Here is a 12,169-nt window from a genome sequence, read left to right on the forward strand (position 1 = left end):
GTTCCGAAGAGGAAGGCAGCCTGTCCAGACCAGGCACAGAGGCTGCAAATACACTTCGGAACTTTTATTTTATTTTATTTTATTTTATTTTATTTTATTTTATTTTATTTTATTTTATTTTGGTTTTTTTTTGTTGCGTAGCATAGTCCCGTCAGATTGGTTCAAGGTCTGCTGTATTTCCTCTGTCAGGAAGGTTCCGATTGAAAGATGAGATTCCTTTGCAGTGGCATTATGGGCCACTAAAGGAAAAGGCGGGTGACATTAATCCCACAGATTTAATTAATTTCATCATCCCACTGATGAAACACTTTCTAAAAGCTAATCAAGCTGTGAGGTATATACATGGTAGAGGAGGGTGTTTCTATTTGAAATCAGTCCGTATCTGAACAGTAGGTCCGATGAATTTAGTGGAGAATGCAGAATGGCAAAGGCATTTCTAAATAGATCTAAAGGCAGATCTAAAATGAAACATTCTCTCCTCATTATGTACACTGTGTTAAACCTGACAGTCCTTGGTGAGAAAGCTCTTCCCATGTAAAATAAGCAGGATGTAATGGACTGTGGGCATCTGACACTCATTTCCTATTACTCTACAGCTACTTCCGTTCAGTCTTGCATTGCATGCATGTGATTTTATGCAATGAAAAACTCATTACAACTTTAAGCTTTTTGAGGTAGGGTCTGGTTATTGTATATGGCATTCACCTCTTTGTGAATCCTCGTGTGTTTCCCTGGCATTATTTACATAATATGATCAGTTTTAAAACTGCTTTTGTCAGTGAAAGCTTTGACAAACACTAGAGAGGGAGTTGCATGGCTCAGTGAATCACCATGAGGAGGCTGAACAGTACTGCAGAATCTTAATAGTGCATTAAAAGCCATTTAAAATTCAGATTCACAGTGTTTCCCAAGAAGGAGAGAGCACGGCTGTTTGCAACTCTTAATGTGCACAGTTTTTTTTCCCTGATGCTGTGAACTGTGTGTGCTTTTTGAGCATAAATGCTCAGTGGTAAGCACAGAAGAGCATTTTTTAGCTGAAGAAAATAACACCACCCCAAAGCATCTCAAGTGTTGGAGCATATTGCCTGTCCATCTTTATTAGTACACCACCCTGTATTAAGCAGCTGCGTTTTTTTTTTGCATGATCATGTATGACAGGCTTCACTGTGTTCACTGTTACTAAGTTATATTAGTAACTTAAGGCCAAACAAACACCATTAACTCAAAGATAACCACCAGTACTGTAACTTTTATTTGCTAATAAATATCTTAATAAACAGGCTTACCCCATCTGTAAGACCTGATAATGCCTCTTAGGAAATCATAGAAAAATAAAATACAATAATAATCAATAACTTGTACTTTGTACAAAAATCTCATTATGTTGCTCAGCAGGTAGTTTTGCCAAACCCCATATTCTTTCTGCAAAGAGATGGCATATGTGATGCAATTCACCTTAAAAACACTCTTATGTTGAGAGCTGAGCATTCTATTACACTATTAACTTGTAGGCATGCCAGCACATGAAAATTTACATGAAACATCATAGTATCATAGGAGTAGAATCATAATAATAAAGAAAAGAAGATAACACCACTTTTCAGTAAATAATAACAACTTCACGTCTAATGTAAATTCCCTTTGGGACTGCAAATCAGTAGGATAAGCTTTTTATTCCATGGATATTCCTACAGTACCGTTATAAACAGGCAAAACCAAAATGCAGTGGGACGTGTATGGGAGATATATTAGGTGAAGAAAAGTAATTCTGAGGAGTGAGGCAGTCCCAGGGGGAAGCATCGACACTGGCTGTGCAACGTTCAGTCTCCCAGAACGAGCGGCTCCAGCGCCACACGAGCTCAGACCGATGGAGGTGGAACCCAGAGCCTCTGGTACTGCAGCACCAGGGCAGCTCTGCTGGGAGATCGCTGCTGAAGACTGAGCCACAGGTAGTTGTCATTATTCAAACACGCCTTGGTTAAAGAAGCAATGGCAAAACAAACCTTAGCAGGGGTCTTTAAAGAAAAGGTGTGTTTCAGACTACTGGTAAGGATATGAGATCTGTGCTGAGGCCATGGTTTGATTTTGTAAAATAATTTGCGAGTATTATGATTATACCATTGCTTTTGAAGCCATCTACCTCTGAAGTTTTGACATGGCTGCTTAAATATATAATCTAAAGTGTCTGTCGTCAAATATTTATTCATATATACACATACATTGATACATTTTATGGCTATGCTAGAACAGCAAACTATGAAGAGCAGTCATATTTAGTTTTGTACAATCTAATTTCACAGAAGAGACAGAGATTAAAACCCCTTTTAATTCAGATACATTTAAAACCAACACACAGAAATAGATAGAGGCTATCCTGAGAAAACATACCAACCACATTATCTTCCAAAAGTAAATCAAAGCTAATGTTTGGAAGGTAGTAAAATATTGGTTTTATATTTTTTTTCTGAAAGTCAAAGTAGTTTTGTTTTTTAAAAAAAAAGTGATGACAAAATTAAATCTGTTAATTCCAACTAGATCAATGAATGTTGCTTTGCTATAAAATAAGCTATTGCCTTTCAGTAAACCGGGTTTCACGTGATATTCTACAGATTTTTTTTTTTTTCTTGCTAAACTGCAGGTGCAATCCTGAGAAGTGCAAAGAAGTTCCCAAAGTCAGTAGGATTTATACCACACCAGAGAAGAATGAGCCCTTTTTATGTCTCTGGGTTTTCAGTCACGGCAGTGCTGTATGTGATGTAACTGATACCACCAGAGAGTGTTGATATTGGCCTCAACAGCAGCAGATGGAAGGCTCTAGGTAAGAGCAACAAACACTGAATCCCATCACCAGAGTGAACAAAGAAACAGCTTTTCCTACTTTTAGTGTGAAATAGACCTCTCAACCTTAGAAAAGTTGTGAGAAGAAATTTCTGCAGAAGAAATGGTAGTAAAAATGCTACACTGCCAATTCAAAGCTCACTGTTTCTTGGGGAGAGGCAGATAGAGAATCATGTCCATGAAGCTGTAAAATGCTTACAGGTTTCATTATTAGGAATCTTGGAGTGGGATGGTTTTCTTCAGATAGGGAATTAGTGAAAGAATCAATAAATGGAACCACTAAGAGGGCATTTGTTATTTTGTTTGCTATTGTGCCATTCATTAACTGGCAAATCTGAAAACTTAGACTGCAGTGCACCAGGAGTATGAAGCAGCTTGTTCAAAGAGGCAAATCATCAGCCAGAACTTGTATTATGAAAGGGAAATCATGTTGCATTCTGATTTATGCTTAGGAAAGAAGAAAGATAGAAAAGTCCTATTTGTTTTGGAGGTTCTGTTTGTTTGATGGAGCTGGTGATATCAACCTGAATTTAAATTCAGAAGTTTGGGAAATTATCTGGGGGAAAAAAACCCCACAAACCCAGACCATGTCTGCCAGCTACCCTATGAGATGTGTAGGTCATTTAGGTTACTAATTCCAAAGTCAGAGTTGACCTCCCATTCCAGAGAAAACAACAAACATGGCAGCACCCAACTTTTGTACCTTGCATTTTACCATGTTGAAGGTAACCACAGCCTACTTGATCACATCCCTGAGGTAGCAGCCTTGTCTTTTAGGCTCAGTGCACTCTCCCTATCAAGTGAGACTATCTGTTTCAGGAAAGTCTGTAGAAACCTTTGATTTAAAATGTGTTTCACTCACTTGACCTCTTCTTACGGATACAACTGACTTTGGATCATGCCCTGAGGGACTAACCTACATCTCAACCTGAAATGCTTCAACAGAGCAATTAAAATCAGCAAAAACTTTTAGCAATCATTTGAACAACAAGACAGCTTGTGTCCCAATAAGTGCTGGTTCTCTAACAACAAATTAACCATAACAGTAGTGGGGTGCAGGAAAGGAAAGTCTGATTGCAGAGCTGGAGCCTACCTACAGAGTATACCGACATTGGGCTTTATCCCACTGCCATGGAAGTCAGTAACAAACACTGAGCAACTTAAATCACAGCAAAACTATTTTTGTCAACAATTTGTCAACAACTGTGCCTGTTGACACAGAAACTTTTAATTCCCCACAGTCACATTACTCTCCCAGGAATTAATCAAGATGTTCATTAAATCATTCAGCAGGATTTGGAAATACCAGGTATTTTAGGGCAGAACTCGCCCAAGACAAAAATGGAACTTCCCAAATTGACAATTAGTGACTAAAATAATCTACAGATTTGGAACACTGGCTGCACTTTGTCTTTTTCAGCAAATCCTATTGTACACAAAGAGACTGTGATGGTAAATAATACACCTTAGACCACCCAGCTTCTTAAAGAAAAAAAAAAAATCCTATTATGCTTTTCCTTTTTCCTCTCAATAATTTTCAGTTAAAGACCATCCTGAATGAGAAAAAACTGAAAATTCAGTTTCTAAGCCAATATTAACTGGAGGCTTCTACATTTTATTATTTATTTAGGTTCCTCTCAAGAAAGTCAGTATGTAGCTGTAAGAACAATTAGTAATTCATAATTTTTTCTGCTGGACTTTCCAGTATAAATTATGACAACTGTACCTTTTTTTTTGTCTTGCACTGGATCCTGAAAGATCAGAAAATAGATTTTTTAAAAAGAATCTTCCTATCACTCAGAGCCTGATGTGGTGATGATACTATGAAAATAGTCCCTAGACTGTTTCCTTGGGCACTTTTTTCATCATCCACAACCAGAACTGAGTACTTGGGTTCCAAAGCAGGTTTCTCCCAAACCTGATTTTCCAGATTCTAGATTCAAGGTTACTTTCTCCAGAGTCCCTTGACATCCCATGGTTCAGAATGCAGAGATCTGGATTTCTCTTTGCTTTGTGGATTTTCAGTCTCAGGGTTTTGGCTTACCTGCCACTCAACATACATGCTGCTGCTGACCAGCTCTTTACTGAAGTGTCAGAAATGAAGACAATAAGGCAATAATAAGGCAAAATATGTTATCTCATGCTGTATGACAGATATATTTTATAGGAATTTTAATTTTTGATTATACCTAACTCTAGTCTTGTATAAAGTCCCATTTCAAATCAGCTTTTTTATATGAATTAAGCTGCACAGACTCAGAACTGTTTACAGATTCAGGAGTTTCTGAGGTGTCACTGAGATGTGTGCAGAACTAGTTAAAGTTCTCAGATAGATACAGGTAAAAATTTTGGGCAGGAAAAAAGTAGAACAGATGTGAAAACTTTAATTACTTTGAGACTGATCTTTTTAATTCTATTGTTTCCCCATATCTTCACTTCACTTCACTGTCAGAACTTGCATTTTTTATTGCAGTTTAATTATTAAGGTATGAAAATATCAGATAATATGCTAAACCTTTCTGGAAGAGATAGGTACTTGGGAAATCTCTTCTTCCAGGAAAGGAAAGTAAGATACACTCATGCAGGATATTTAAAGAAATATACACACAAAATAGATTTCACTGAACTCTTGTTACATTATTTCACATATAAAATATGGAAATATAGTTTAATCCATTTTTTAATCTTACGTTTTTCATCAACCATTGTTGTTAGTTTTCCCTTCTAAAATTCAGCATATCTTTTTATACTATATGTTGGCATATCCTTACCCATATTCCATTGAAAATTTCCCTCATTTTAACCTCCTAGTTGTCTATAAATGGCCATTTAAAAGAAAATAATTTATATATTCTGTCAAAATCTTTGGTGATTTCAGCAGAGGAACTGAAAACTCTTTATAGCACGGATTCCATCTTCCTAGTTCTGCTGGCTCATGGGCACCTTGCTTCCCTGTTGGGATCGCTCATTTCTACACTAACTAGATGAATGCAAGAGAATTCGCAGGAAGGGGTTGGGTGAGGTGGCAGCAGAGGGGTGAGCAGGCAGCTTTCTCTGAGCCAGTTTGAAAATGTTTTTTTTTACCAGTGCAGGAAAAGAGAGGCTGTCCATTTCCAGCTAACAAGCCAAGGAATTTGGGAAGAATTATACACACACAGTACATGCCACTAAGAATTTTAAAAGCCTATGGAGCAAATAAGCCCCATTGGTAGTTGGTAATAGGTAATCAATTCTGTAGGTTTGAAAAATCTGATATTATGATATACATTCTATTTACAATTCTTTATGTACATATAGACATAAATTTTATAACCACCACATGTTCACCATATCCTGGTCCATAATCTGAGGAATTGTATACAACACTCATGGATGAACAGTGTGCACTGCTAAATGCAGGATGTGATGGGGGAAAATTTTGTCAGCTGTAAGTACCTGGCACTGTCTTATGCAACTCGGGTTTTTGTCAGAGCTCCTTGGCACAGTATGGACAGTTCTTCCCTTTTTACATTATTGTAGGTTTTAGGGAGGTTTTTTTTTCCTTTTCAGAGCTGATTCATCCCCAGGAGATTTCAAGATCATTGTCCTACTAAGAGTTAGCCCAGCCCAACACATCTTTCCCTCACTCTGAAAAAATAATTATAGTACAATTATATAAAAAAAAATTAACTTTGTCATTTATTCAGGAAAGATTAATTACAATTGGTGAACAAGAGTATTCTGGAAGAAAACTGTTTAACGAAATACAGAGTTCTTCAACCATGTGCAAACGCCACAAGAGTCTCTACCTTTAGCACTTTTCCTGGAAGATGCAATGGAAGACAGACTTTTTAAAATTATTTTAACTCAAGAAATGTTGGACTGGATTAGAGGCAAGTCCTGCTTTCCACTCTCTGAATGAATATTCCAAGACAGAGTAAGCCCATGGCAGGGTACTTATGGGTGCCCTTGTTCCTAAGAGAATTCTGAGCTGCCTGAATGTGTCCCATAGAACCACTCCATCAGCTGAGGTAAAACAGTTCAATAAATTCTGCAGTTTATAACAGGGCCAGCTGGAAATGAGGGACTGCTCTTCAATACAAGGTCAAGAATGTTCTGTGCTGCTTTACCTTGGTAGCTGATGTGGTCCCATGGGGTCATTCTGACATGGAAATTGCTCTGGGTAATGCAGTCTCACTAGGTAGTCTCACTCCATAGTCCCAGCTATTTCTCATGGTAAATCTCATCCGTATCTGGATAAAGGGGGTCTGTTTGTTACTTATGACCCAACTTTGGATCCTGTAGGAATATGCACTGAGAAATAAATTAATGAAGCCCTGTGTTAGGCTCATGATATAAAATATGGCAAATGGATAGTCAGTTTTAAGTGATGTAAAAATCAAAGTACTGCAGTTTATGAGTTCTGTGTCAGAATAATACAAGTAATGCCTAATACAATACTGGACACAGAATGTTTGTCCAGAACAACTAATTTATTTGAAGTTATTGTTGAGTGCACTATTTACAAGTAAAGGATTGCTTTTTGCTGTCTGATGTCCTGAAGCATGGCATGTTTCTAAGCTTTTATTGGACAGACACTGGCTTTAAGTACATGAGAAACAAAAAGGGTAAATTTTGTTCAAGAAAAATTTAAATGACGTGGCTCAATTCTCTTCTTTTCACCTCATGGCATCTCATTGTTTCTCAGTAATTCCAATGTGTAAACACCTCATGAGTAAATTCTGCTAAACCTCCTGCTGTGCCTTGTTCAGTTTTAACACCATGAACATCATGAACAAGACCCTCTCTGTTTCACAGGTTCAGCAAAATGACTGGATACAAATAAGACATGAGATTCATCTGACCAAGCACAGATGCCTGAATGGATGAGCTATCACTGAATGCAGAGAAACAGGTAAGAATTATTTCTTTATGACATTCACATTATAACACCTTTTTTTTTTTTTTGTTGCTTGTGTATCACACACACTTTATTTTGTGAACTTTCAGTGGGTACTTTTAGTCATAAAGCACTCTGTAATGTGGGCCAGATTCTCAAAAACAGCCTATTAAATTTGCTTAAATTTGTCAAACTCCAGCAGCACACTGTAATATGCAGGATAATTAGAGCTGATTTTCTCCTGAAGAAAGAATTTCCTGTAACAAAGAAAGTTACTCTAATTTCAGAAATACATTTGTGGCCTGTACAGAAGTAAGCTCACATTTGAAAAATAACACCTGTTAGGATTGGTTTTTGTTTTGTTTTTAAATTAAAAATATGAAAAAATCCCCAAACAAAAGCAAGAATAAACTAGGAATCACCACAAGAGCAAATAAAACATTTCAAAAAATGGAGGAAATGTAAATTTCATCAAGATAACTATTAAGTGTCATACTGCACCACAACAACAGAAAAACAAGCTGTATAAACCCACAAAATCCTGGATTTACAATGTTATTAACAAATGTGCTCAAAGAATCCCTTGTTCTTTCCTTTCTGGTTACCAACACTCTTGTTTATATAAAAAATATATCTGATTAATAAATGTTTTACTTTTGCTATACTTTTTTCCATTGAAAAAATATTTTCAGTAGTGTGATAAATTTAGAAATTAATTTTCATGAAATATATCCAGGTTGTGTGCATGTAACAATGTCAATTCTGCATCCTCACTACCAGGAACAAAAAAACTGGCAAAAGACAATCTAAAAGTGCACATACATGGTTTGGGTCAGCTATGAATGATTTTGAAACCCCATTAACAAATAACAGACTCATACCTCCTCAGTAATGGATTTAATTGTGAGAAAGGCTCATTCTGCAGATGTCCTGCTGTTGGCCATGGAAGTAACCATAGGCAAAACAGATAATAAAATGATGAAGCAAAATCCACTTTTAAATTACTCTGTGTTGTGTTAGTAATTTTAGAAAAGGCTTCAGGTAAGTATGGTTTTCTTTCTGTAAGAGCACCTCTACCAAAAAAATTATTCAGATGTGGAATTCTGGCAGAATTTTTCAAGTGACAGTCACAGAAAAGAACAAATGTTTTTTTCCTCACTGAAGGGCTGCAATCTTGTAAAATTCAAGTCTTTACTAGACTTACAGACTGATGAGTTCAGTGGGAATGGTCCTGCTGACAAAATTACCTTTGGAACTACAATAGGACTGAAGCTGCCCTTCTTCAAACAAGCTCATCAAATTGGCATTGTAGAACACCAGTGACTCCTGATCCTTAGAAAACTTGCTCCTCAGTTACATCTGCCCTTTTTTTTTTTAAGGAAAGAAAGATTTACTTAGTGTGTTACTGTTTTCTCACCAAAATTAATGCAGTTATTCCAACATAAATTGTCAACAGTGAATCAGGCCTCGTGTGTCTTACTCTGTGATCTGGTTGGAAGCATAATCTTTTCTGAGTTGCTTTCTGATTTTCATTCTTTGTCACTGATATGCAATGGCAGCCTTTTCCAAGACTTAGGAAATAACTTGTGATTTACAAACTGTAAATGAAGCAGTAAATACCATTATGATTACACGAAGCAGTTAGTTCCTTTTGATATACACATATATTATACTTATTACCCAAATGCACGTTTTAACAGAAGAGCTGTAATGCTTGAGCATATTGGAATGCCACAGAACTCAAAAATACCCTCCAAGCGACACAGGCATGAAGAGAAGCATCTGCACAGGGTTACGTGTGACATGCGCTGTAGATCTGCGTGGGGTTCCCACTGCACGCGGCCATGCGGTCCTGCCTCTGCTCCCAGGAGTGCATATCCCATGCAAAAGTTTGGAAAAGTAGCCCAGCACATCTGTGTCAGTTGTCTGAACGAAACATGGAAGCTGGAAGTCTTAGAGAGGTACAAATATTATGTTAGGCCTTTGCTGACGTTTTCTTGCATGTAAATATGGCTATTGAAGGGTTCTAAAGGTAATACCTCGGGTGTCCTTTAGAGATCTGTGCTAAATGAAGATCTGGCCTGGAATGACCAGAGCTCCATTTCAGCAGAGTTTGCATTTTAATTTCTAAAAGCAGTTAGAAGTAGACTCAAGGCAACACGTTACCACACTGCTGTCCTGCATCTCCTTTTCTGCCCTCGTGCAAGGTCACTGCATCCTGCAGCCCGTAACTTCCAGCAGCAGTGGGGCTGTACCGCTGCCCTCAGCTGGAGGAGGATATGGCCAGCCTGCTCCCACAGGAATGATCCCAGCACCCCACCCATGGCTGGCCCTCTGAGCTCTGCTGCTGCTGCTGGAGATGATTCCCTATCCAACAGCAGAGACCTGCATGTTTGAAACAGAAAGCTTTTCTGAAATCTGTGCGTCCACAACAGAGCTGACAACTGTGTTTTACATGTGGTCATGGGAACGATACAACCAGTTTTCCAGTAGTAGAAGCAAATGCTGAGTATTACATAAAAAAAAAAAAAAGAAGGGTTGTAGGGTGGTGAGGAATCCCAAGGATAAACACGTTTTCCAACCTAATCTAAAATTTAAAGCATAAAAAGTGTCGAGTGCTAAAGTAATTGAAAATCATGAACCTTCCTTAAGATTTCAAACAGATTACTCTCACTATGCTTCCAATTATCCACACAATGAAAACTCTCTACGTAAAATCATCAGTAATTTCTGCAAACAATACTAATGTTTTGAGGCACCAGCTTACCAGCATTCAAACTATTAGAAAGTAATATAATGATAGGACACATACATTTGGATTTAATTAAGAGATAAAATAAATATTTATGTTAAACTTCTTTTTGATTGCACATTTGGTGTTGGAAGTTACATGGTCACAGAACATGAAAGAAGTCAAATACTTTTTGATCTACCAGCAAATTCTAAATACATCGATAAAGAAGCCACACCAGGCCAAATAGATTACTGCTTTCAAGTCAGTCTGTGAAAGTTTCCCAAATACTGTTATACAAAGGTACACATCCATGCTGAGTAATTCATCAATGTGTAGCAAGAGTCTTGCAGTAGGCCAGGATTTTATTGGCAGGGAACTGGTGAAGGAGCTGTGCAGTGTGATTAAAAATTCCGGTTTGGAAGCATTAACATAGAAGTACTTGTATAGTCTGAACTGGAGACTGCAGTTCTTGAAGTTGGGAAGAGCAGGAGGGAAGAATGAGAATATTTTTCCATTTTAGAAATGCTGAGGCACAAAACACAGTTGTTCTATTACTTTCATACATGAAATCCTTTCTCTTGTATGTGCATCATGTGTAACCGCAAAGTCTGTAAACTGCTGACTATTCGTCTCTGGTGTCCAATGAGTGCAACTCCAATTCTTCTAATGTCACTGCAAGATAAAAAGTTTCATCTTGGATGCAAATATAATAAAGCCTCTGGTGCACAAAAGAATATAATTATATGATGACTTCTTCTCCAGGACAGTTTACCTTCCTGGCCACAGCCTATAAGAAAGCTGAAAATTCAATTTTTCTGCATCTGTCAATTTCAATTTTTTAAAAAGCAGTAATTTAAGAAAAACAATGTAATAAAAAATGTATTTAGAGCACTGGGGCTTTTGATACTAATCAATTAGTATTAATCTTCAATTAATATTTCCAAATCTCAAGGACTAATCAGAGAGGTGAGTTCTAATAGCCCATTTTTAGTATTGTGATTGTAGCAACTGTTTCCCACTCATAGTTGAAAAGGATTGGGGCTTATACACTCAGTATTGCACTTCTGAGGCAGAAATAGAGGTTGTGCTTGTGATGATTTGCAGAATGGTAGTGAGGTAGTGAGAGATGGTCTAAAGATCAAATTAGCAGTGGTTGTTCCAGACTGACCCTGATTTCCCTCCCAGTTCCCCTTCATCTCATCTAGCCCTGCACCCCAGAGTGGGCAGCTCTTGTCACTCGCTGGGCTCGACTCTTTGGCAGGAATGAAGTCAACAAGCCACTACAGTTCAGCACAATCCACCAGCTTAGTTTTCCTATACACATGCTCAGCTGCAAGATCTGAGAAAGATCACAGAGGTGCTGAGGACAGGAAACTTCAGATATGCCAGGTTTGTCAATTATGCAAACCCCACACTGGGATATACACAGATATTGCCTGTTTATCCTCAAAAACTGTGATGATACAACCAGTAAAGGAGCTCATGGGATAAGGCATGGCCTTCATGTGTTTCAGATGTGCAGTTCCAGATGTCTGCCTCTGGATCCGCCAGCTGAGGAACCACTGGGGAGCTTGCAACTATTATGTGCTTAGGCTTAACATTCTCACAAGGCATGACACACAACACTTGAGGTCAGCAAAAATACTGAGCATCTGAGAAGCTAAAAGGAGTCAGTGTAAAGAATAGAGCTTTACAGAGGAGAGTGTTCTTAGAAATGC

At 37.8% G+C, this 12,169-nt stretch overlaps 1 protein-coding gene across 2 annotated transcripts in view; it reads right to left on the reverse strand.

Moving 5' to 3' along the window:
• Window positions 1-1,229: 1,229 nt before the first annotated feature.
• LOC102113376 (ephrin type-A receptor 6) overlaps window positions 1,230-12,169 on the reverse strand; it is a 385,909-nt gene continuing 374,969 nt past the window's right edge. For both annotated transcript variants that reach the window (XM_088052284.1, XM_014253507.2), the window contains one exon: window positions 1,230-11,123. In XM_088052284.1, coding sequence (XP_087908410.1) covers window positions 11,009-11,123 — 115 coding nt within the window. In that variant the 3' untranslated portion in view covers window positions 1,230-11,008. The remainder of the gene's footprint in view (window positions 11,124-12,169) is intronic.

The sequence above is a fragment of the Pseudopodoces humilis genome, chromosome 2 (genome assembly GCF_049639895.1).
Source record: "Pseudopodoces humilis isolate 2021_Gansu_Grassland_sample_001 chromosome 2, ASM4963989v1, whole genome shotgun sequence".
Lineage (NCBI taxonomy): Eukaryota > Metazoa > Chordata > Aves > Passeriformes > Paridae > Pseudopodoces > Pseudopodoces humilis.